Raw genomic sequence first — 23598 nt, forward strand, 5'->3', positions numbered from 1 at the left:
CTTCCGGTTCAGCGGTGACAGCCACAGATCAGTCTGCGCCGTGATGCCCTGTAGTAGCTCTTTGGCGGTGTGCCTTTTATCACCTAGGCTCAGCAGTCTGAGCACCGCCTGCTGTCGCTTAGCGACGGCACTGTTGCTGTGCCTAGAGCTACCGACTGATGGCGCCATGCCCACGGATGGTAATTCGGAGGAGGTAGAGGAGGGGTGGGAGGAGGAGGAGGCATAGTAGGCCTGAGAGACCTGGACCGAGGTAGGCCCCGCAATCCTCGGCCTCGGCAGTATATGAGCAGCCCCACGGTTAGACTCGGTCCCAGCCTCCACCAAGTTAACCCAATGTGCCGTCAGCGATATATAGTGGCCCTGCCTGGCAGCACTCGTCCACGTGTCCATGGTCAGGTGGACCTTGTCAGAAACGTCGTTGGTCAGGGCATGGATGATGTTGTCTGACACGTGCTGGTGCAGGGCTTGGACGGCACATCGGGAAAAGTAGTGGCGGCTAGGGACCGAATACCGAGGGGCGGCATGAGTTTGTGAAAGGCCTCGGTCTCTACCAATTTATAGGGCAGCATCTCCAGGCTAAGTAATTTGGAGATGAGGACATTGAGGGCTTGGGCGTGTGGGTAGGTTTCTCTGTACTTCCTCTGGCGCTCCAGCGTCTGGGGTATGGAGAGCTGAACGCTGCGCATGGAGACATTGGTGGATGCTGTGGAGGATCGTGGAGGTGAAGGTGTGGTATCCGCATGGGAGGTGTTTGTGCCGGGGTCCTGGGCAGGGGGCTGACTAGCAGAGGCAGCAGATGACACAGGGGAAGGAGCAGTGGTGTGCCCGGCCGGAAGTGAACGGCCTTGGATCCATTGAGTGGGGTGTTTAGCATTCATATGCCTGCGCATACTGGTGGTGGTTAAGCTGCTAGTGGTGGAACCCCTGCTGATCCTGGTGTGGCACAGGTTGCACACCACAGTCCGTCGGTCATCCGGTGTTTCTTTAAAGAACCTCCAGACTTCCGAAAATCTAGCCCTCGCCACGGGAGCTTCACTACGTGAAACATCTGGCGCTGATGCACCAGCTCTGGCCCTGCCTCTCCGTCTGGCCCCACCACTGCCTCTTCCAACCTGTTCTCGTTGAGGACTCGCCTCCATCTCAGAAGCACTGTGTTCACCCGGCCTATCAACCCAGCTTGGGTCTGTCACCTCATCATCCTCCGATCCCTCAGTCTGCTCCCCCCTCGAACTTCCTGCCCTGACAACAACTTCACCACTCTCTGACAACCGTGTCTCCTCATCGTCCGACACCTCTTTAAGGTGTCATAATCACCCACAGACTGCGACTGGTGGAAAACCTGGGCATCGGAAAACAGCTCAGCAGCAACCGGACTCTGGGAAGGGTCCAGAAAACAGTTCCTCAGAGTATGCCGGTTCAAATGCCAAATTTTCCTGGGAGGGGGCAGACTGGGGGGAAGGAGGCTGAGGTGGAGGAGCTGGAGGAGTGCTGATTTCGGTGACATGGGTGGACTGCGTGAAAGACGGACTGGTGGACAAATGGCTAGAAGCATTGTCCGCAATCCATGACATCACCTGTTTGCACTGTTCTGGCCTCAACAGTGCTCTACCACGAGTCCCAGTAACTTGAGACATGAACCTAGGGAGTGTAGCTCTGCAGCGTTCCCCTGCTCCCTCATCAGCAGGTGGTGTCTCACCCCGCTCAGGACCACGGCCTCTGACCCCTGCAGTAGTTGGACGCCCACGCCCTCGTCCTCTACCCCTAGCCCTCGGGTTCAACGTTTTCAAAATTAAAGTGTAAACTGTACATTTTTTTTGTGTTTTTTTGTGTTTTTGTTTTTTTAACAAAACAATGCTATCCTATTGCTATGGCTAGTTTCTAACCTACACTGACAGCACACAACGGGATTTTGTGCTGTGCCTGATGACTTTTAGTTAAGAATAAAAAAAGAAAAAAAAAGCAGACTGTGCCTAATTCAATCAAACCCCTAATAAATTGTTCTACTTAGATGTTTGAGATGGATATGTGTGTCACTAAGAGCACAACAGAACGTCGGCAAGACTCCCTGCAAATTCGTCACAATATGATACTAGCTGCACTACTAGTGCCAGCAAGGCCAGCCACAAGCAAATCAACCAAATATATATATATATATATATATATATATATATATATATATATATATATAAATATATATATATATATATAACGCTGTTGTAACCCTAAGAAAGCCGGTTGGGTTCTTGTATGCCTAGTTTCTAACCTACACAGAAAGCACACAACTGGATTTTGTAGTGTGCCTGTCACTTTAAGTTTTGAAAAAAAAAATCGGCAGACTGTGCCTAATTCAATCAAACCCCTAATAAATTGTCCCACTTAGGTGTTTGAGATGGATATGTGTGTCAGAAAGAGCTAAATAGAATGTTCTCAAGTCTCCCTGCAAATTCCTCACAATATGGTACTAGCTGCACTACTAGTGCCAGCAAGTCCAGCCACAAGCAAACAAAAAAAAAAAATAAATTAACGCTATTCCAGCCCTAACAAAGGCTGTTGGGTTCTTGTAGACTCACTCCTGCCTAACAGTAAGCTAATATAACAGCCTAACGCTATCCCTGCAGCAGCAGCTCTCTCCCTTGCGGCATCCAGACAGAGAATGATCCGAGCAGCGTAGGCAGGGGCTAGTCTATTCCAGGGTCACCTGATCAGGCCAGCCAACCACTGCTATCGACGTGTAAGTGTACCACGTCATGCTGGGTGGAGTGCAGAGTATCCTGGCTTGTGATTGGCTCTGTTTCTGGCCGCCAAAAAGCAAAACGGCGGGAGATGCCATTTTCTCGAGCTGGCAAAATATTCGTTCAAGCAACGAGCAGTTTCGAGTACGCTAATGCTCGAACGAGCATCAAGCTCGGACGAGTGTGTTCGCTCATCTCTATTAAAAAATATCCAAATTTGATCTTGGGTGTATGGATTCACGTCTATAGACAAGATGGAGGAATATTTAGTGTACTTTCTGCATATTTCATCAAGTAGACATTGACAAACGCAATTAATAAGACATTTTCACCACAAAAACAGAGAAAAAACATAGAACTGAAAATCCATCCTTTATTTTTGCAATTCTGTGATGGATACGTTATTCTGCTTCATGCTAGAAATGCGATGTGACTCGAGCCTTACTGAGGCAGGGCTTTTGCAATAGTCAACAACATCTGATATACTACCAGTATCTGCTACCTGATGTGCCGCCCCCTTAGAAATGTTACAAAGTGCCGCCTGAGGCAAGCATCACAACTGGGGGTATGGTAGGTGTGCCCATTCATAGATAAGAAGAATTATTTGTGTTTCAAAAGTTATTAAGCTCTAAATTTCACACCTGATTCAAACATTACCAAGAAGAGCAGCACCCACCATCTGCATTAATATGGAAACTCTTGACACCCCCGAGACTAGCAGGAGATTTCATGCTGCAGACCTGAGGGTGCATTTACACATGGGGCACATTTACTTAGGAAGTCAGAGTTCACCATCTCTTTTGTGGTGCACCTTTAACATACGGTGTGCGCTCATTTGAAAGTTAAATATGGCGCTCGGTCCGAATCAGTCCACGGGCCGCCGGCACGCCCCCTAGTCTGTGTCACATGGAGGCTAGTGCAGATGCGCCACAAAAGGGTCACGTGCATCACAATGGTGGCACAGGAAAAACCCCTGTGGGAAAACATGATGAGTAGTAACGTAAATTATCTTTGGAATGTTAACAGTTTAACCCAGGAAGAGGTACAGTGTTGAATCACAACAACTAAAATAGACAAATCACTGGAGCCAGATGGCATACACCCCGTGTTCTGCATGAAATATGTACCATGATACACCGTCAGACAGTTATTTTTAATATTTGAAGATTTAATATTTGAGGACTGGTGCACAGCAAATGTGGTACAAAGATACAAAAAACGGATCAAAAAGTGATGCTGGAAACTACAGACCTGTGAGTCTAACTTCTGTTGTAAGGAAAATATTTAAAGGGGTTTGTTAGAGATGCTATCCTGGAGTATCTCACTGTACACAACCTTATAACTAAGCATCAGCAATAATTTATGAGCTATCGGTCCTGTCAGAAGGAGATGATGTCACAATGAATTTGGGAGATGGAGGAGATATCATGCGAGGGGCTGTCACTCTCCCTAGCTCTCCCATACACTGGACATATCTTCCCCATGCTCCTTTTAATTGATTTTAACTTGTTTGCGCTGAATACCATTTGTATTTATTTCCCATGCCCATCTCCTTTTTCTTTAGAATGCGCAGTGGGCATATGAGGCAGGGGGTGGGCAGGCTAAAACTCCTCTGAACTACAGATAGGAAACTGCAGCAGCAGGGTGTGAATGTCAAAGATATGAACACACACCATGCACAGGACCTTCAAGATCTCACTGGATATATCAGTAAATGGTAACATTCATGTGTGGTCTTTCCCAGTGTTGCTGCATAATCCTCAATAATCAGTAAAATTTTTCCTTCACTTTAGTAGCCTATTAGTAGCATAATGCATTTCCCTTACACTAGTAAGGGAAATTATTTCAGCTTTCCACCTATCCCTAAGAAGAGTAGTCTCCTTTATGGACAGAAGTGCCCTGAAAAGGGTAATTACTAGAGATGAGCGAGCACTTAAATGCTCAGGTGCTCGTTATTCGAGACAAACGTTTCCTGATGCTCGAGTGCTTGTCTCGAATAACGAGCCCCACTGAAGTCAATGGGAGACTCGAGCATTTTTCAAGGGGACCAAGGGTCTGCACAGGGAAGCTTGGCCAAACACCTGGGAACCTCAGAAAAGGATGGAAACACCACAGAAATGGACAGGAAACAGCAGGGCACCAAACCAAGAAGTTAGCACAAAATTCAGTCGTGTCATTTGTTCGTAAATTTATGCGAACCCACTCTATTATACCTTAACAAAACCTTAAAAGAGCACATGAGTGAAATCTGGTTCATAGAAGTCTCATTATACCATTAGGTTAAAATTTAATTCCTTTTATTTAATCATTACATTTATTTAAAAACAACAGTATGACAACAGTAGTACAAGCAAGAAATAAGTTATCCTCGGGAGTTCCACTAAAGCGTCCACACTCCCCAGAAACACAGGAATATATCCAGGTTACTGTCCACATTTAAATTAGTCAAAAGAGTATTATAAAGTGCCAGTGCACCAATATCCATACATAAATTTATCGCAAAATATCCTGTAAAGTGCCAGTGCAACAAAAAATGGCAGTACAACCCAACATAAATATGTGGCTGGAATTTTAAGTGTTATATGCCTTTTTTTTACATTGTATGGAATGGCGAAATTGGCTTACCCATGTTCTGTTTGGTGTGGGCGCTGATACCCCGACGCGCGTTTCGCGTTGCCGCTTCCTCAGGGGGCCTGTGTGTGCATGTGTGTGCCTTCTTGTATTTAAACATCTCGGCGTGTCACGTGGGAGGGATGAGGTGACGCCCCACTTCGGCCGGAACCAGACAAGGCAAAGAAGCCACGCCCCCGACCGCCTCATCGCGGGAGTGGCAACTGCCGTGTCACATGATCCGCCCTAATGCTGACGTCATTCCCCACTCCGCCGCTGCCCCCATGATCCCCGCCCCCAGTGTCAAAACGGAGGATACAGCCCTGGACCCGAGAACATGTTACTCGGGAACAGTGGTGCACCTCCGCCGCACGGGAGAGCCGGTTACAAGGTACGCAGTTTTTTTTGGACACATCGTGTGCCGGAAAAAGATAATAAATGTCGAGGGGGAAATCAAAGTACAGAGAGATGGGGGAAAAAAAAAAAATTCATAGTTCGTGCGAGATGGAGCATGGTAATGTGAGCTGGTTGGAAATGTTGGAATATATATATATGTTAACTGGGATCCTATTATAAATGTAATATTGATTTGTGAAATATTATGAATGTGCATGATTATGTGTTAGTGATAACATGCAAGTGAAGAAAAATGACGATGTATATAAATGTGAATATTATGATTATTACTGTGTGGGAAATACTATAATGCAGAATGTGGTTGTGTAAACATTGTGAATGAAACTATATGTGTGGCACGCTATGTATTACATTTAAACTCCAATTGAGATAAATAAAAAGTGCTATTGCGGTGACTAAAAAAACCTATAAGTGAACTCTTATAATTGCAATAACCCATCCCTCCCACCTAGATCACTACCAAATCAATACAAACACACTAATCAATAACCCTACCACCCCATCCCCCCCCCCCCCCGGGAGCCACCACCCCCATCCTAATCCCCCATACCTCCCACACACTCCACTCACCCCCACCCCACCCCCAAAAAAACAACCACCACCCCTTATCCCACCCCTTATCCCAAACCCCACACCTACGCCCTTGTGAGTCCGGACCCCATTAGTTAATCCTGGGTAATGCCCATTTTATGCTACATTCCAGGTCCTACTTAGTGCCCATGCATGTCCATCAAGTACAAGGAGAATCAGGAGAGTCTCGTATGAGTCCATGTTCAGGGTTCCACATGGTAAGTTGTATATAAATCCATTTCTTATATTGTAATTTTTCTTTTTAGGTTTCCTCTCGTAACATCCACCCTCATCACGTCGATTTCCATCTCCGAAACCATCACACAGCGCAACACAGGAAGGTACGTCAAAACATCGTGTCTGTATATTCTATATTGGATCTTAATACGAAAAAATGCATATTTTAGTCATTCTGCTTTAAGACTACAAACAAGATAAAATTAAAAAACCGAGTAGGGGAGAGGGAAAAACAAGGGAATATAATTACATTTTACACTTTGTGTGAGATTATATTTGGAGATTAGAGATAGATTGGTTAGAACAGGACTACTTCGAGGGAAGCATCTTATAAAAAGGGAGAAAAAGTCAATGCTTCATTGAGGCCTTTTGGAACCTTTGTATCCAGGAGTACAATCCACTTGCACTCCTTTTGTGCTAGCAATTTCTTTGCATTACCGCCTCTGATGCCTAGATGGATTTGTTCAATTCCACGAACCCTAAAAGTTTTAGGATCGCAATTGTGGTGGGTTCTGAAATGTCTGGGTAATGTCTTTAATTGGCTCAGTTCTAATGGGGTGCTCACTTGTCGGGCCTTCATTATGTCTCTTTCGTGTTCCCTTGTGCGGACTCGCAGTTCCCTGATCGTCATCCCTATATAAACTAAAGGGCAGCCACAGGTTGCGTAGTAGATGACATTTGTGCTGCTACACGAAATATACTCACGTATTTTGAAGGTCCTACTCCCATCCGTGGTATCAAATTCCTGTGTCCTTAAAATATTTTGGCAAGCTATACAGTCACCACATGGGAAGCATCCCTGCTTCCTGTCTCTCGCACCAAATGGTCTCTCAATTTTGGGTGTGTAATGACTGCTAACCAGTAAGTCTTTCAGATTTTTACTCCGTCTGGCGGTTAATGCTGGTCTATCTTGTAAAGTATCTTTCAATGCGGTATCAGTCTGTAATATTGGCCAATATTTAGTTAAAATAGCCCTCATTTCAGGCCATTTGTCATTATATGTTGCGAAAAAAATCTCACGCAATTGTCCTCAACTGCCCTCTTTTTACATGCGGAGCCAGTGATCAGTAGGTCATTTCTTGATTGTTTTCTGGCTCTATCAAAGCTAGTGGGTGGGATAAGGGGTGGTGGTTGTTTTTTTGGGGGAGGGGGGGGGTGAGTGGAGTGTGTGGGAGGTATGGGGGATTAGGATGGGGGTGGTGGCTCCCGGGGGGGGGGGGGGGATGGGGTGGTAGGGTTATTGATTAGTGTGTTTGTATTGATTTGGTAGTGATCTAGGTGGGAGGGATGGGTTATTGCAATTATAAGAGTTCACTTATAGGTTTTTTTAGTCACCGCAATAGCACTTTTTATTTATCTCAATTGGAGTTTAAATGTAATACATAGCGTGCCACACATATAGTTTCATTCACAATGTTTACACAACCACATTCTGCATTATAGTATTTCCCACACAGTAATAATCATAATATTCACATTTATATACATCGTCATTTTTCTTCACTTGCATGTTATCACTAACACATAATCATGCACATTCATAATATTTCACAAATCAATATTAAATTTATAATAGGATCCCAGTTAACATATATATATATATTCCAACATTTCCAACCAGCTCACATTACCATGCTCCATCTCGCACGAACTATGATTTTTTTTTTTTTTCCCCCATCTCTCTGTACTTTGATTTCCCCCTCGACATTTTTTATCTTTTTCCGGCACACGATGTGTCCAAAAAAAACTGCGTACCTTGTAACCGGCTCTCCCGTGCGGCGGAGGTGCACCACTGTTCCCGAGTAACATGTTCTCGGGTCCAGGGCTGTATCCTCCGTTTTGACACTGGGGGCGGGGATCAGCGGCGGAGTGGGGTATGACGTCAGCATTAGGGCGGATCATGTGACGCGGCAGTTGCCACTCCCGCGATGACGCGGTCGGGGGAGTGGCTTCTTTGCCCTGTCTGGTTCCGGCCGAAGTGGGGCGTCACCTCATCCTGCCCACGTGACACGCCGAGATGTTTAAATACAAGAAGGCACACACATGCACACACAGGCCCCCTGAGGAAGCGGCAACGCGAAACGCGCGTCGGGGTATCAGCGCCCACACCGAACAGAACATGGGTAAGCCAATTTCGCCATTCCGTACAATGTAAAAAAAAGGCATATAACACTTAAAATTCCAGCCACATATTTATGTTGGGTTGTACTGCCATTTTTTGTTGCACTGGCACTTTACAGGATATTTTGCGATAAATTTATGTATGGATATTGGTGCACTGGCACTTTATAATACTCTTTTGACTAATTTAAATGTGGACAGTAACCTGGATATATTCCTGTGTTTCTGGGGAGTGTGGACGCTTTAGTGGAACTCCCGAGGATAACTTATTTCTTGTTTGTACTACTGTTGTCATACTGTTGTTTTTAAATAAATGTAATGATTAAATAAAAGGAATTAAATTTTAACCTAATGGTATAATGAGACTTCTATGAACCAGATTTCACTCATGTGCTCTCTTAAGGTTTTGTTAAGGAAACAGCAGGGGCAGCATGCATGTATGCCTCTGAGGCTGCTTAATCGCACAATTATGCCAAAATTGTGGGCAACAGCATGGCGATGACAGAGTGACCGAATGAGGCTAGATAGCATCTAAAACATCCAATAATTGGATGGAGGCAGCCATGGAGACGACTTCCATGATTAAGAGTGACAGTATGGGACATCCATATTGCGCTGCTATGATTGAAACTTCAGGTCTCCAGCATGGCGGCGACAGATGCGCCGAGTTCCATTATGTATCTGGTGAAACACCTGAAAATTCTGCCTGGGGATGATGTGCTGTATATCCTCTCGCGCTCCAGCGTCTGGGGTATAGACAGTTGAAAGTTGCGCATGGAGACATTGGTGGACATTGTGGAGGATCGTGGCGGCGAAATGGACAGGAAACAGTAGGGGCAGTATGCATGGATGCCTCTGAGGCTGCCTAATCTTGGGATGGAGCTGGCGGTCCACTGCCAGGCGAGCTTTCGCCTGTCCAAGCCCCTGTCTTTCGGCTCCTCCCCACCCAAAATGGGCCTGGGGGCCAGAAGCGTTTCCTTTGAAAAAAGTATCATTTTCAAAGCAGGCGGGGGCTACAAACAGCACTTCTAAGAACCTTTTGGACAAGATCAAGTGTATTACTGTTCTTATAAGTTTTGGTTACGGCGGGTGAGGGGGATGTAAACAGATGCGCAAGAAGCGCTGAAATAATATGGGTAAATGATAAAAGTTTGCCAGTATATTTTGTGGATAACACAGCAGGGTGGCGACAAAGTTAACAAGTTTGATGTGGAAGCCATGAAAACAACCCAAAATTCTGCCTGACACAGCTCGTTTGCTTAGGGGACGATGTATGGAGGCAGCTATATGGACGACTTTGAGAGGCAGCTATGGAGATGATGTGTGGAGGTAGCAATGGAGACAACGTGTGGAGGCAGCTATAAAGACGACGTAGGGAGGCTGCTATGGAGACAATTTAATTTGGGTAGTGCCTGTATGTGGCAGTACAAAAAAGTTTTCAAACCAGAGGAGCAGGTAGGTGGTCCTCCAGAAAAATTAAATAGATTGAGTGCCTGTATGTGGCAGTCCAAAAAAGTTTTCAAACCAGAGGACCGGGTGGGTGGCCCTCCAGAAAAATTAAATACATAGAGTACCTGTATGTGGCACTCCCAAAAATTGTTTAAAACAGAGGACCAGCTAGGTGGCCCTCCAGAAAAATTAAAAACAGAGAGTACTATACCTAGAGCCAGTTGGCCCTGGCAAAAAATAGCCAGTTTCCTCTGCTTTAGTGTACAAAAAGGAGGAGAAGGAGGAAAATGAGGAGGAGGAGTGCATACATTATTCAGGTTGAGCTTTTTTCACCTGGTGGAGAATGGAAATCCTGAGAAATCCAGGCTTTATTCATCTTGATAAGCTTCAGCCTCTCAGCGCTGTCAGTTGACAGGCGTGTACGCTTATCGGTCATGATGCCACCAGCTGCACTTAAAACCCGCTTGGACAACATCTTTCTGTAAAGATCAGCCCTACTCTGCCGAGACTGGGGACAGGTGACAGTGTCTTGCTGGGGTGGCATAAAACTGGCAAAGGCCTTGTAAAGCGTACCCCTGCCAGTGCTGGAAAAGCTGCCTGCTCGCCTACTCTCCCTCGCTACTTGTCCCGCAGAAGTACGCCCTCTGCTGCTAGCGCTGTCAGAAGGGAAATACTGTTTCAGCTTGTGCACCAGGGCCTGCTGGTATTCATGCATTCTCACACTCCTTTCCTCTCCAGGGAAGAGAGTGGAAAGATTTTGCTTGTACCGTGGGTCCAGGAGAGTGAATACCCAGTAATCGGTGCTGGAATAAATTCTTTGAACGCGAGGGTCACGGGATAGGCAGCCTAGCATGAAATCTGCCATATGCGCCAGAGTCCCAACGCGCAAGAATTCACTCCCCTCACTGGCCTGACTGTCCATTTCCTCCTCCTCCAACTCCTCCAACTCCTCTTCTTCTGCCCATACACGCTGAACAGTGAAGGACTGAGCAATGCTCCACTCTTCTGTCTCGCCAACATTCTCCTCCTCTTCCTCCTCATCTTCCTCCACCTCCTCCGATATGCACTGAGAAACAGACCTGAGGGTGCTTTGGCTATCAACAAGGGAATCTTCTTCCCCCGTCTCTTGTGGCGCAAAGCTTCTGACTTCATGCTGACCAGAGAGTTTTTCAACAGGCCAAGCAGCGGGATGGTGAGGCTGATGATGGCGGCATCGCCACTGACCATCTGTGTTGACTCAGCACCTGACAGATATCAGACATCCATGTCCACTCCTCATTGTAGACTTGAGGAAGCTGACTGACCTGACTACCAGTTCTGGTGGAAGTTGACATCTGGCAGTCTACAATCGCTCTGCGCTGCTGGTAAACTCTGGATAACTGGTTAATGTCTGGTTAATGTTGAATTCCACCTTGTGGGCACGTCGCACAACAGTCGGTGAGCAGGCACTTGGAGGCAGCGCTGCGCTGCCCTGAGAGTGGCAGCATCTGTGCTGGACTTCAGAAATGTGCACAGATGCGGCTCACCTTCGTGAGCAAATCAGACAGATTGGGGTATGTCTTGAAGATCCGCTGAACTATAAGATTCAACACATGGGCCAGGCTCTGCCGAGTTGCAGAGCCGCCACCAGGTTACGGCCGTTGTCACACACAACCATGCCTGGCTTCAGGTTCAGCAGTGCCAGCCACAGATCAGTCTGCGCCGTGATGCCCTGTAATAGCTCTTGGGCGGTGTGCCTTTTATCGCCTAGGCTCAGCAGTTTGAGCACCGCCTGCTGTCGCTTAGCGACGGCACTGCTGCTGTGCCTAGAGCTACCGACTGATGGCGCCATGTCTACGGATGGTAATTCGGAGGAGAAGATGGAGGAGGGGTGGGAGGAGGAGGAGGCATAGTAGGCCTGAGAGACCTGGACCGAGGTAGGCCCCGCAATCCTCGGTGTCAGCAGTATATGACCAGCCCCAGGGTCAGACTCGGTCCCAGCCTCCACCAAGTTAACCCAATGTGCCGTCAGCGATATATAGTGGCCCTGCCCGGCAGCACTCGTCCACGTGTCCGTGGTCAGGTGGACCTTGTCAGAAACGGCGTTGGTCAGAGGAGGAGAGGTAAAAGTTGGGAGGGATTATCTAGAGCCAGGCGCCAAAATGGTATGCACAAAATGGGGGAGGGGGATATTGGAGTGGAGTTGCAGCGTCACGCCCCGGAGCTGGATGTGGATCCAGATGTATCGTGCAGAAATATAGAAAAAACGGGGTCAAGGAGTGAGACGCGCTACATCCAAAGTGTATTGTTGATTATTTTTATTGGAATTATGACTAGTCATAATTGTCATAATTCCAATAAAAATAATCAACAATACACTTTGGATATAGCGCGTCTCACTCCTTGACCCAGTTTTTCTCTATTTCTGCACGGCGTTGGTCAGGGCACAGATGATGTTGTCTGACACATGCTGGTGCAGGGCTTGGACGGCACATCGGGAAAAGTAGTGGCGTCTGGGGACCGAATACCGAGGGGCGGCCGCCGCCATGAGGTTGCGAAAGGCCTCGGTCTCTACCAGCCTATAGTGCAGCATCTCCAGGCTAAGCAGTTTGGAGATGTGGACGTTGAGGGCTTGGGCGTGTTGGTGGGTTGCACTGTACTTCCTCTTGCGCTCCAGCGTCTGGGGTATGGAGAGCTGAACGCTGCGCATAGAGACATTGGGAGGTGTTTGGGCCGGGGTCCTGGGCAGGGGGCTGACTAGCAGAGGCAGCAGGTGACCCAGGGGAAGGAGCAGTGGTGTGCCCGGCCGGAGGTGAACGGCCTTGGTTCCATAGAGTGGGGTGTTTAGCATTCATATGCCTTCGCATACGGATGGTAATTAAGCTGGTAGTGGTAGAACCCCTGCTGATCCTGGTGTGGCACAGGTTGCACACCACAGTCCGTCGGTCATCCGGTGTTTCTTTAAAGAACCTCCAGACTTCCGAAAATCTAGCCCTCGCCACGGGAGCTTCACTACGTGAAATAATTTGGCACTGATGCACCAGCTCTGTCCCTGCGTCTCTGTTTGACCCCACCACTGCCTCTTCCAACCTGTTCTCATCGAGGACTCGCCTCCATCTCAGAAACACTGTGTTCACCCGGCCTATCAACCCAGCTTGGGTCTGTCACCTCATCATCCTCTGATCCCTCAGTCTGCTCCCCCCTCGGACTTCCTGCCCTGACAACAACTTCACCACTGTCTGACAACCGTGTCTCCTCATCGTCCGACACCTCTTTACACACTTCTTCCACTACGTCAACAATGTCATCATCACCCACAGACTGCGACCGGTGGAAAACCTGGGCATCGGAAAATAGCTCAGCAGCAACCGGACAAGTGGTTTGTGACTCTGGGAAGGGTCCAGAAAACAGTTCCTCAGAGTATGCCGGTTCAAATGATAATTTTGCTGGGAGAAGGCAGACTGGGGGAAAGGAGGCTGAGGTGGAGGAGCTGGAGGAGTGCTGATTTCGGTGACATGGGTGGACTGCGTGGAAGACTGACTGTTGGACAAATGGCTAGAAGCATTGTCCGCAATCCACGACATCACATGTTTGCACTGTTCTGGCCTCAACAGTGCTCTACCACGAGTCCCAGTAACTTGAGACATGAACCTAGGGAGTGTAGCTCTGCGGCATCCCCCTGCTCCCTCATCAGCAGGTGGTGTCTCACCCCACCCAGGACCACGGCCTCTGACCCCTGCAGTAGTTGGACGCCCATGCCCACGCCCTCGTCCTCTACCCCTAGCCCTCGGGTTCAACATTTTCAAAATTAAAGTGTAAACTGTAAATTTTTTATGTGTTTTCTTGGTGCTTTTTTTGGTGTTTTTTTGTGTTTCTGTTTTTTTAACAAAACGATGCTATCCTATTACTATGGCTAGTTTCTATCTACACTGACAGCACACAAGTGGATTTTGTGCTGTGCCTGATGACTTTAAGTTATAAAAAAAAAGAAAAGTAAAAAAAAAAGAAAAAGCAGACTGCCTAATTCAGTGATGGGCAACCTTTTGAGCTTGGTGTGTCAAAATTTGCCAAAAAAACGAGCATAACTCGGGTGCTGTGTCACCTTTAGGAAAAACCTAATTTTGTAATAACATGTCCAGCAGCGGCCTCCCCTTATTAATAACATGTCCAGCAGCGGCCTCCCCTTATTAATAACATGTCCAGCAGCGGCCTCCCTTTACTACTAAAATACCCCTAGCGCCCTCCCTTTACTACTAAAATACCCCTAGCGGCCTCCCTTTACTACTAAAATACCCCTAGCGGCCTCCCTTTTCTACTAAATTACCCCTAGCACCCTCCCTTTACTACTAAATTACCCCTAGCACCCTCCCTTTACTACTAAATTACCCCTAGCACCCTCCCTTAACTACTAAAATACCCCTAGTGCCCTCCCTTTAAATATAATATAATAATAAACTTACATACTTACCCAGTGATGTCTTCTTCCCAGTAGCTGTACTGCAGGCGGCTCGGCTCCTCCAGGTTGCACCACGCGCCTCGGGTCACGTGACTGACGTGACCTGACGTCAGGTCGCCTCAGTCACGTGACGAGCAGCGCGCATTGCAGCCTGGAGGAGCCGGAGGAGTTGCAGAAGGTGGGCGGACCAACGCGGCGCCGGACAGGTAAGCAGGGGGCAGAAACACAGGGACGGGGGCGGGACATTAACACAGGGGCAGCACATTACACAGGGACATTAACACAGGGGGAGCACATTACACAGGGACAGAAACACAAGGACGGGGGCGGGACATTAACATAGATGTAGCACATTACACAGGGACATTAACACAGGGGGAGCACATTGCACAGGGACAGAAACAAAAGGACGGGGGTGGGACATTAACATAGGGGTAGCACATTACACTGGGGCAGCACAATACACAGGGAGGGGGGAGGACAGCGGGCGCTGGGCGGCAGCGTGTCAGCAAAAATGACTACGCGTGTCAGTGCTGACACGTGTGTCATAGGTTCGCCAACACTGGCCTTATTCAATCAAACCCCTAATAAATTGTCCCACTTAGGTGTTTGAGATGTGTGTGTCACTAAGAGCTAAATAGAACGTTCGCAAGTCTCCCTGCAAATTCCTCACAATATGGTACTAGCTGCACTACTAGTGTCAGCAAACCCAGCCACAAACAAACAAAAAAAAAGAAAATATAACGCTATTCTAGCCCTAACAAGGGCTGTTGGGTTCTTGTAGAATCACTCCTGTCTAACAGTAAGCTAATAGAACAGCCTAACGCTTTCCCTGACCAGCAGCAGCTCTCTCCCTAGCGGCATCCAGACACAGAATGATCCGAGCAGCGCGGGCAGCGGCTAGTCTATCCCAGGGTCACCTGATCTGGCCAGCCAACCACTGCTATCGACGTGTAAGGGTACCACGTCATGCTGGGTGGAGTGCAGAGTCTCCTGGCTTGTGATTGGCTCTGTTTCTCGCCGCCAAAAATAAAAACGGCGGGAGCTGCAATTTTCTCGAGCGGGCGAAGTATTCGTCAGAGCAACGAGCAGTTACGAGTACGCTTATGCTCGAACGAGCATCAAGCTCGGACGAGTATGTTCGCTCATGTCTAGTAATTACTGTCCGTGCCTATCTGACTGACATTATGAAGCAAACTCTCTCTAACTCTGTCTCCTGTGTGTAATGGTGCCTGTACATGTAACTCTACTGTTATACTGTCACAGTTTCAGTCCGACCAATCACATGTATACCTACAGAGGACATACCTATGTTTGCAAAGGGGCTGCATGCTGCTTGATTGGCTTTTGCAGCTTGGTTCTTTTCCCTGACTCAGAACCGAATCCCAAACAACAGTTTGATTGGTCTTCACATCAATGTGTGCAAAACCCCTTTAATTCTTTACTGATCTGAACTGTTCATCACTAATCACTGTTTTTTAATGTACCATATATACTCGAGTATAAGCCTAGTTTTTCAGCACAAAAAAATGTGCTGAAAACCCAAACTCGGCTTATACTCGAATAAAAAAAATATAGGTTTTACCAGGTTTTTGTGGTAAAATTAGGGGCCTCAAAAGACTCAAAAGAGTATGAAAAGTTATGAGACAATGAAAAACAGGGCACAGCAGCTTATCTCCATGTACATTGCCCTGAGTTGATCTCATTTATCAGCACAAAAAGGTAGAACTTAGGTTTATGTACAGGCAAAAGTCCAAATTGGGATTTGTTTAAATGGAACCAAGTCACATAAATCAGGTGAACTAAGTATAGAACTAAATAGATTTCTAAATGTGTTATTGGCATGAAATTATCAGTAGATGTAGATAACAACTAATCTAATCCTCGCTGGTAAGAAATCACATCATAGATGTCCATTAATTAGGTTATGTGTAATTACATAGAACAAGTATTGAACACAGTTACTGAAATGTAATCATACGCTTGGTGTTTATTGTGGCATCCAGGAGTTCAATACTGGTCTCTGTATTGGATCTGATTATATTCTCCCAGTCAGGGCCATATTTACCACTAGGCACACAAGAACCTGTGCCTTGGGCGTCCAGTTAGGGAGGGGAGTCTTTGGGAAAATGTTTTTATTCACCTCTTTATTTTTATTTTATACTTGGACAGATTAATGCCACCTAATGAAGGTATCATAAACTAAAGGAGATATTTGCACTGGGTTAGAGGGGTGCGGTAATGTATAATAACACAGGGGATTGGTCGTATATAGATGTAGGGACAGAGAGATTATTGGTACAAGGTTCAGATAAGACTGGTAGATCTGCTCTTTGTTTTATTTGGTACTGTCAGGGTCGGTGGTGGTGGACCCACTGAACCACAGCGAGCCATGATGTAAGCCTACACCTGGGAGTCTAAGTGGCACCCAGTATTTACCAGAGCCCGCCACAAAGCGGGTTGGACTTGCTGCGGTGGGATACCACCAGATCGCTCCACAGGCGCAGCTTTGCCCGCAGTGGTGGTCCAGTCGAGGTACACAATCGGCAGGCAGAATCAGAGTCGAGGTCAGGCAGGTGGTCCGGACAGGCGGCACAGGATCAGAGTCGGGGTTGAAGCTAAAGGTCAAGACAGGCGGTAAGGAATCAAGGTCAGGAACGAAAGCAGAGGTCACAACAGATAATCACAAGAGGCACACGGGTGCGCCTGCAATGAAAGACATGAGCTTTATTTACGCTTCAATCTTTTTTAGGCCCTTACTATATAACCTACTTAAATGTGATATATGAATCTATCCACAGGACTGTGTTTTTATTACATAGAGATGGAGAGGATGTGGTCTCAAACCTAAAGGCCATCCCACTTGCATTTTTGTACTTTTTTAAATTCTTTTTTGCATAGTGAGTATGAATACAAGCCATGGAGGGCATGTGCATTATTGTCACGGGTGGTACTGCCACACATGTCCCGGTTTGAAGGCGCACCCATGTCCCTCCCTGTGCCCCGAGAACCAGCCTCACTTACCGTCCCTAGCTTCAGCACTGGTCCCCGCACTCCAGCATACGCATCCCCACCTCCTAGTGCATGAGCCGGCTCTGTTACATTTAAAGGGCCAGCACGCAGATAATTGGTGGTGGCCGGCTGCCTGCCCTGATAGATTTCCAGCCTCTTCCTGTGTCCCCTGCCAGATCTTTGCACCTAGGGCCCTAGAAAAAGCTTGTCCTGTGCGTTTATAGTGATTTCCCGCTGTGACCCCGATTCCATTTCTGACTTTGCTTCTCTGCTGCCAGCCCTGACCTTCTGCCTCGTACCTGACTCTGTTCCTGTGCCACCTGTCCTGACCTCCTGCCTCTTCGCCTGTGGAGTTACCCGGTGGTACCCAGCCGCAGCAAGTCTAACCCGCTTTGCAGCATGCCCTGGTGAAAACCGGGTGCCACTTAGACTCAGGTGTCGGCTTACGTCCGTGGTGGTACAGTGGGTCCACTGACAATTACTTTGTATTGTCCCTGTTGATTCCAGATCTTTCCGGCACTCTCCACATGAAGTCCTTGGTTCTTCTGATAATTCTTTTCACTCCTCTGTATGAAGTCTTGTGGGGAGAAACAGGTAACTGATTTTAGATGTTTCTTTTGTAGCACCTTGGTAGGTACGACAAATAAGCCACCACATGTACCAGCCCACTAAGAGGAAGGATTGTTTTCTAATCACTGATAGATTTAAGCTGGCGTCATGATTTTCCAACTAATGGTGTGTTCAATGATTTTTCCATCTATTTGATTTATTTTCCAGAGTGAATTGGATTGGTACTTTAGTGAACCTAAAGGGGCACTAAAGGGGGGAAGTTGATCCAGAATGAAGTTCAAGGTCAGGTCCGGGCTTCGGGTCCACTCAAAACTAGTTATCAGCTAAATATATGCATACTTAGGTGAAATATACTCAGCTGGAATTTGGAAAATTTAATGGGCTGAATTTTTTTCATTTGCAAAAAATAGCCCACACTTGTAGCTTCCATGTAAGGCAGTGAAGACAATTGGCATAGCTGGTGTAGTCATGAAGTATCCGACTGTGCATGCTCCAAGGCGCATAGCAAAAGCGGAAGCGCTCCTCAGTTAACTGGCTCAAGAACACTCCCTGCACAACTGCTGATGGAGCAGAGGGGAAGGTGAGACAGTGTAACAGTCTGTAAGCCAGATCACAGAAAGGCTCAGACAGCCCCTCAAGCTCATTAGCATAATTTTACAAGTTGATTTTAGAAGGGAGGAGGCCATGGATAAGAAGATACCACCGTCACTGTACCTGGATCTACATTGATCTATGAGTAATGTCCCTGGTTTATCATGATGGATTCTGCTGGTAGATTTCCTATAATACTGGTGGACCCCTCTATTGTTACAGCTCTAGGGTGGTTCCTATAGCTATTGGTTTCTGCATTGGCTGTGATATATAGGTATATTGCACACTGACTTTTCTGTTTTGCTGTAATTTTATATATTCTATATATTTTGCCTTTTTACTCCCTCTGTATTATGCAATGACTTCTGATGCGGGAGCTGTGTATTTGCCTTTGAAATAAATATCCGTGTCCCTGACCATCAGTCAATTGTTGCCAAACATCAGCCTCTAATTCTCTCCTGTTACTGATTAAAGAGGTAATTTATTCTAAATACGACTCAATAAATACCCCCCTCTGAGGTCTACAAGGCAGCACATCCTCCAGGCAGCATCATGAGGTTTGGAGCCTTGTGCCTTATTCTTCTATATGGACTCATTGGATCCTATGCAGATCAACCGTAAGTAGAGCCGGACTCTGTAATCAGTTACTTCATATGAAGGATTTACAGAGCCAGATACATAAATTTCTTATTGCTCTGTAAATCAAATTTACACTACACATCTAGCCAAGAGCACATAACGTGTAAGGGAAATAGCAATGTTTTTGTATTTTGGAATTTTTCTATTGTTTTGTTCTTCATAACAAACAAAATTAAAAAAAAAACAATAGAGCTTAAGGTTCTACAAATATTTCCTGAAGTCTTGGGTGAGAAGTTCTTTTTCCTTTTTCTTTTCGCATGCTGATCTATCTTTTTATCTCAAGCAATCAATAAGGCTGAGTGGCCACTGCCAGCATTTATACAACCATGTAGTATTTTATGTCCCTGATATGCACAGGTAACAGAGGAGCTCAATAACTAACTTTTGTGATCTGATCCACAAACAGTGATACAGGTTCAAGCCAAAAAAAATCCATAGAAAGAGCAGTCGGAGTTGGACTCACCCTAACTGGTCCAATGTTCTTCTTTATTTTGTAATCTTACATGAACAAATAAGTACATCAGGGTGGGGAGGGAAGACTCACAGGACATCACAAAATCCTCAACGGGCGTTTCATGTTACAACGCTTCCTCCGGTTTGTGTGTGCAACGCGTTGTAACATGAAACTGTCGTTGCTGATTTTGTGATATCTGGTAAATCCTCCCTTCCCATTGTAATGTACTAACTTGTTCATGTAAGTTTACAAAATAAAGAAGAACATTGGACCTGTTATGGTGAGCGCCGCTCCAACTACCGTATTTTCCGGGCCATTAGGCGCACTGGACTATAAGGCGCATTAATAGTAAACGCCTTATATATGGAATAATTCCATATATAAGGCGCACCGGACTATAAGGCGCAGGGTCCGGGGGCATGGCGGAGGTCCGGGGGCGTGGCAGGTAAACGGAGCGGAGACCGACCCGGCAGGAGGTGAGCGGTCTCCAGGGAAGGGGGTCCGTTCAGGTGGAGGAGGGCAGCGGACCCTACTTACATAGATCCACGCTACCGGAGACAGCAGATCTCCAGCGGAAACTGCAGACCGACGCGGCAGAAGTTGGTTTGCGCTATGGCGCCTGTTGTTCGTGCCGCGTGGTCTGCAGTTCCCGCTGGAGATCTGCGGTCTCCGGTAGCGGGGACCTATGTAAGTAGGGTCCGCTGCCCTCCTCCATACATAGGGCGCACCGGGCTATAAGGCGCACTTTGGATTTCTGAGGAAATCCTAGGTTTTTATGTGCGTCTTATAGTCCGGAAAATACGGTACTCTTTTTATAGATTTGTTTAAATCTATCTTTCACACAGTGATGCTTCAAAGTTTTCTATAGAAATGTTGGCTCATGACATGTTATATATGTTTAAAAACTTTTCTTCTTGTTCAAGGGGAGGTTTGGGATAATACTTTCAATACCAGAGTTCTGCTATTTCTAGGAAAACACCTAAACTTCTTTGAGGACCTGTTTTTCTTCCACCAGATGCCTCCTGATAACACCCAATGTGCTGCGTGTGGACAGTGAAGAGACCATTATAGTAGATGGACAGGGAGCAGAGTTTGAAGCGGACATCACAGTCCAGGACTTTCCCCGGAGGACATATTTTTTAACCACCAGCAAAGTCTCTGTGAATCAAACTAGCAAGTTCTTCGGAAATGTTAAGCTTACGGTAAGATCTCAATTTCTTGAGAAAAAGTAACATAATCATTGCACCTCACTTACCTCTACTTGCACTTGTACAATGATAACATGTGGTTCCTTATGGTGGCCACCAGTCATGATTATCTCTACCATAATGGGAGACACTTATTATTCCATGACATGATCACTCTACAACTACTTCTACTTCTAACATGAGTTTCCAAATCTAATTGATCTTCCATGACTAATACCCAGACCCAATCTATTAATCTGATTCTAGGAAACTTCCATCACTCTCTTATTGCTCTTAAAGTGTCCACTTTCAATCTCTGAGCTTTCACCTAGGAACACCTTTTTAAGCAACAAAGCCCCCCCACTACCGATCTTATGCCAAGGTTAAATCAAGCCTATGGCAACGTATCTATGATTCAGAGCTGTGTCAAAAGTATCTTCTACAGAGTTCATAACAGACCAAATGTGTTCATGCTGATGATTCTTTTAGTCATGTATTTTTCAGTTGTATATAAGCGCATGGAATTGCATAATGAGATTAGTATAAATGGATGGGCGTGCATTAAAAGACAATCTATCGTCAGATCTACTGATGGTAGACGCCCTCAACAAAATGCTCAATACCTTGTCTAGAGGGATGATATTTTTTTCCTGGGAGGACTTTATAAAAATATGTAAATGAGTCTGAGGCCCTGTGGCCAACTTCTCCCCATATTCTTGGCTCCACTTCCTTATAATATATTCACACCCCTCGCTCTCACTGTTCTCCCTGGTCCTGCTCACAGAGCGCTGTCTTGCAGACAACCGGTGAGGATGCTGGCTGCCTGTGGCTCTGCAGGTAGGATGAGGGAATATTGGAGAGCGAGGGGTGTGAATATATTATATCGCTGTGGAGCCAGACGTCGGCTGGAATGCCTCAGACAAATTTACATAATTTTTATAAAGTTGTATTTATGTAAAATACAGACAGTCCAGGATTGATCAAATAGATATTCCTTAGACAGGGTAGCAAGCATTTTGTTGTTGGCATCTATCATTAGTATATCTGATGGTAGATGTCCTTTAAAAGAGTTCTGATTCTCGACTATTGTTTTTATCACCCTGGTTGACCGGTATGTTGTCAGGTAAATGGAGGAATTTGGTTTGTGCAAAAAATAGAAAAAATTAAGCATTTTTATAATTCTCACACTTCACACCATGTGCAAAATAGCTCACATGTCACAAGTCTCCTTAGATGGCTCCCATAAAGCCTATTGTTCTTTCTTGGGACCTGCGGATGGGCTTAACTGAAGGAGAACATAATCTGCGTTAGTATGTCGGGGGGGGGGGGGCAACCGATAGGGGGGTAGTGTAGCTAAACCATGCGCAGCCCATATTATGCATAGAAAGGGCATAGAAAGGACATTGATCAGTCATCCAGTGCTCCTCACACACATGGCTGGTGATCGGCCAACACAGAAAATGTTCTCCTGTGTCAGACCCAAAATACAGATGAAGGAATTCATAGTGACCAGGGTAAGCAGTATTTTTACTTAATCATAAGGTAGTAAGCAAAATACTATATACTATATACTTGAGAAAATGCAATTTTCATTTAAACTGGAAAAAACTTTTAGATTCCCAGCAAAATCACCATAAATTATGGAGTATGACTCGCTTCTCATTGAGAGACTTCCCTATAATTTGTACCTCTAACAATATCATCAAGATATCTCTACCGCAACATGATAACGTTTTTGTTTTCTACAGATTCCCTCCGATAATTTGGAAAAAGACCCAAATAAGAAGCAGTTTGTGTACGTTTCTATGAAGTCACCAGTTTGCACCCTGGAGAAAGTTGTCCTGGTGTCTTATCAAAGTGGCTTCATCTTCATACAGACCGACAAACCCATCTACACCCCGGGATCTAGAGGTACAGACACCTAACTAAGAGGGAGACAAGAAGGGAATGAGAGTGACATATGAATGAAATATATTCCCCCTGTGTAGAACTTGTGGCCAAACAGGAGGGCTTTCTATTGAGGGAAATGGCTTGAAGATCGGCAGGGGGATTGATGGGAGCCGCCGGATTAAATGTAGGCCTGGAAGTGGCCAGTGCCAATCACCTGTGTGCTGGCCCTTTAAATCTTGAAGTACCGCCGCGCAAGGGGCCTAGTCCGGATGGGAGCAGGAGCATGGAGAGTTAAGTCAATGGGAGCGGAGCCGAGGCATCAGAGAGGGGCACGGGTGCACCTGCGATCCGGGTTATGGATCGCGGGGGTGCCCGGGACACAAAATTTATTAAAATCGTAAACGAATTAATATTATTAAGAGAATGTTATAGATGAATCCTCATATTCTTATAAGCTTGATGTCCTAATTATGGTGGGAAACTATGGGGGGGATTTGTCATACACTGGCATAAAGACCTGTGGGATAGAGGTATAAAGGTAATAATAGAAGTGAGCTTTCCCCATATATACAGGATAGGTGTAGTGGTGGAGACATTTTCTGTTTTCTGGCATAGAAGCAGTAAAATTAAAGCTGCAAATGTGGGCAGTCAGGGCCGGAGCAGCAGGTGGAGTGGGTGGACATG

General features: G+C 46.2%; 2 protein-coding genes across 4 annotated transcripts in view; both read left to right on the top strand.

Moving 5' to 3' along the window:
- LOC140125846 (complement C3-like) overlaps window positions 1-6853 on the top strand; it is a 28950-nt gene extending 22097 nt beyond the window's left edge. The window contains exons 15-17 of the mRNA XM_072144722.1: window positions 6463-6547; window positions 6596-6670; window positions 6737-6853. Of these exons, the coding sequence (XP_072000823.1) occupies window positions 6463-6547; window positions 6596-6670; window positions 6737-6853 (277 nt within the window). The remainder of the gene's footprint in view (window positions 1-6462; window positions 6548-6595; window positions 6671-6736) is intronic.
- Window positions 1-23598, top strand: part of LOC140128232 (A.superbus venom factor 1-like) — a 177922-nt gene that overhangs the window by 95577 nt on the left and 58747 nt on the right. Inside the window, exons 1-3 of one of the 3 annotated variants that reach the window (XM_072149787.1) lie at window positions 19270-19361; window positions 20853-21039; window positions 22773-22935. In XM_072149787.1, the coding sequence (XP_072005888.1) occupies window positions 19297-19361; window positions 20853-21039; window positions 22773-22935 (415 nt within the window). In that variant the 5' untranslated portion in view covers window positions 19270-19296. Of the gene's footprint in view, window positions 1-19269; window positions 19362-20852; window positions 21040-22772; window positions 22936-23598 lie in introns of those variants that run through there. The other 2 variants (XM_072149785.1, XM_072149786.1) reach the window with 2 other exon arrangements.

This window comes from Engystomops pustulosus, chromosome 4 (genome assembly GCF_040894005.1).
Source record: "Engystomops pustulosus chromosome 4, aEngPut4.maternal, whole genome shotgun sequence".
NCBI classification, from domain to species: Eukaryota; Metazoa; Chordata; class Amphibia; order Anura; family Leptodactylidae; genus Engystomops; species Engystomops pustulosus.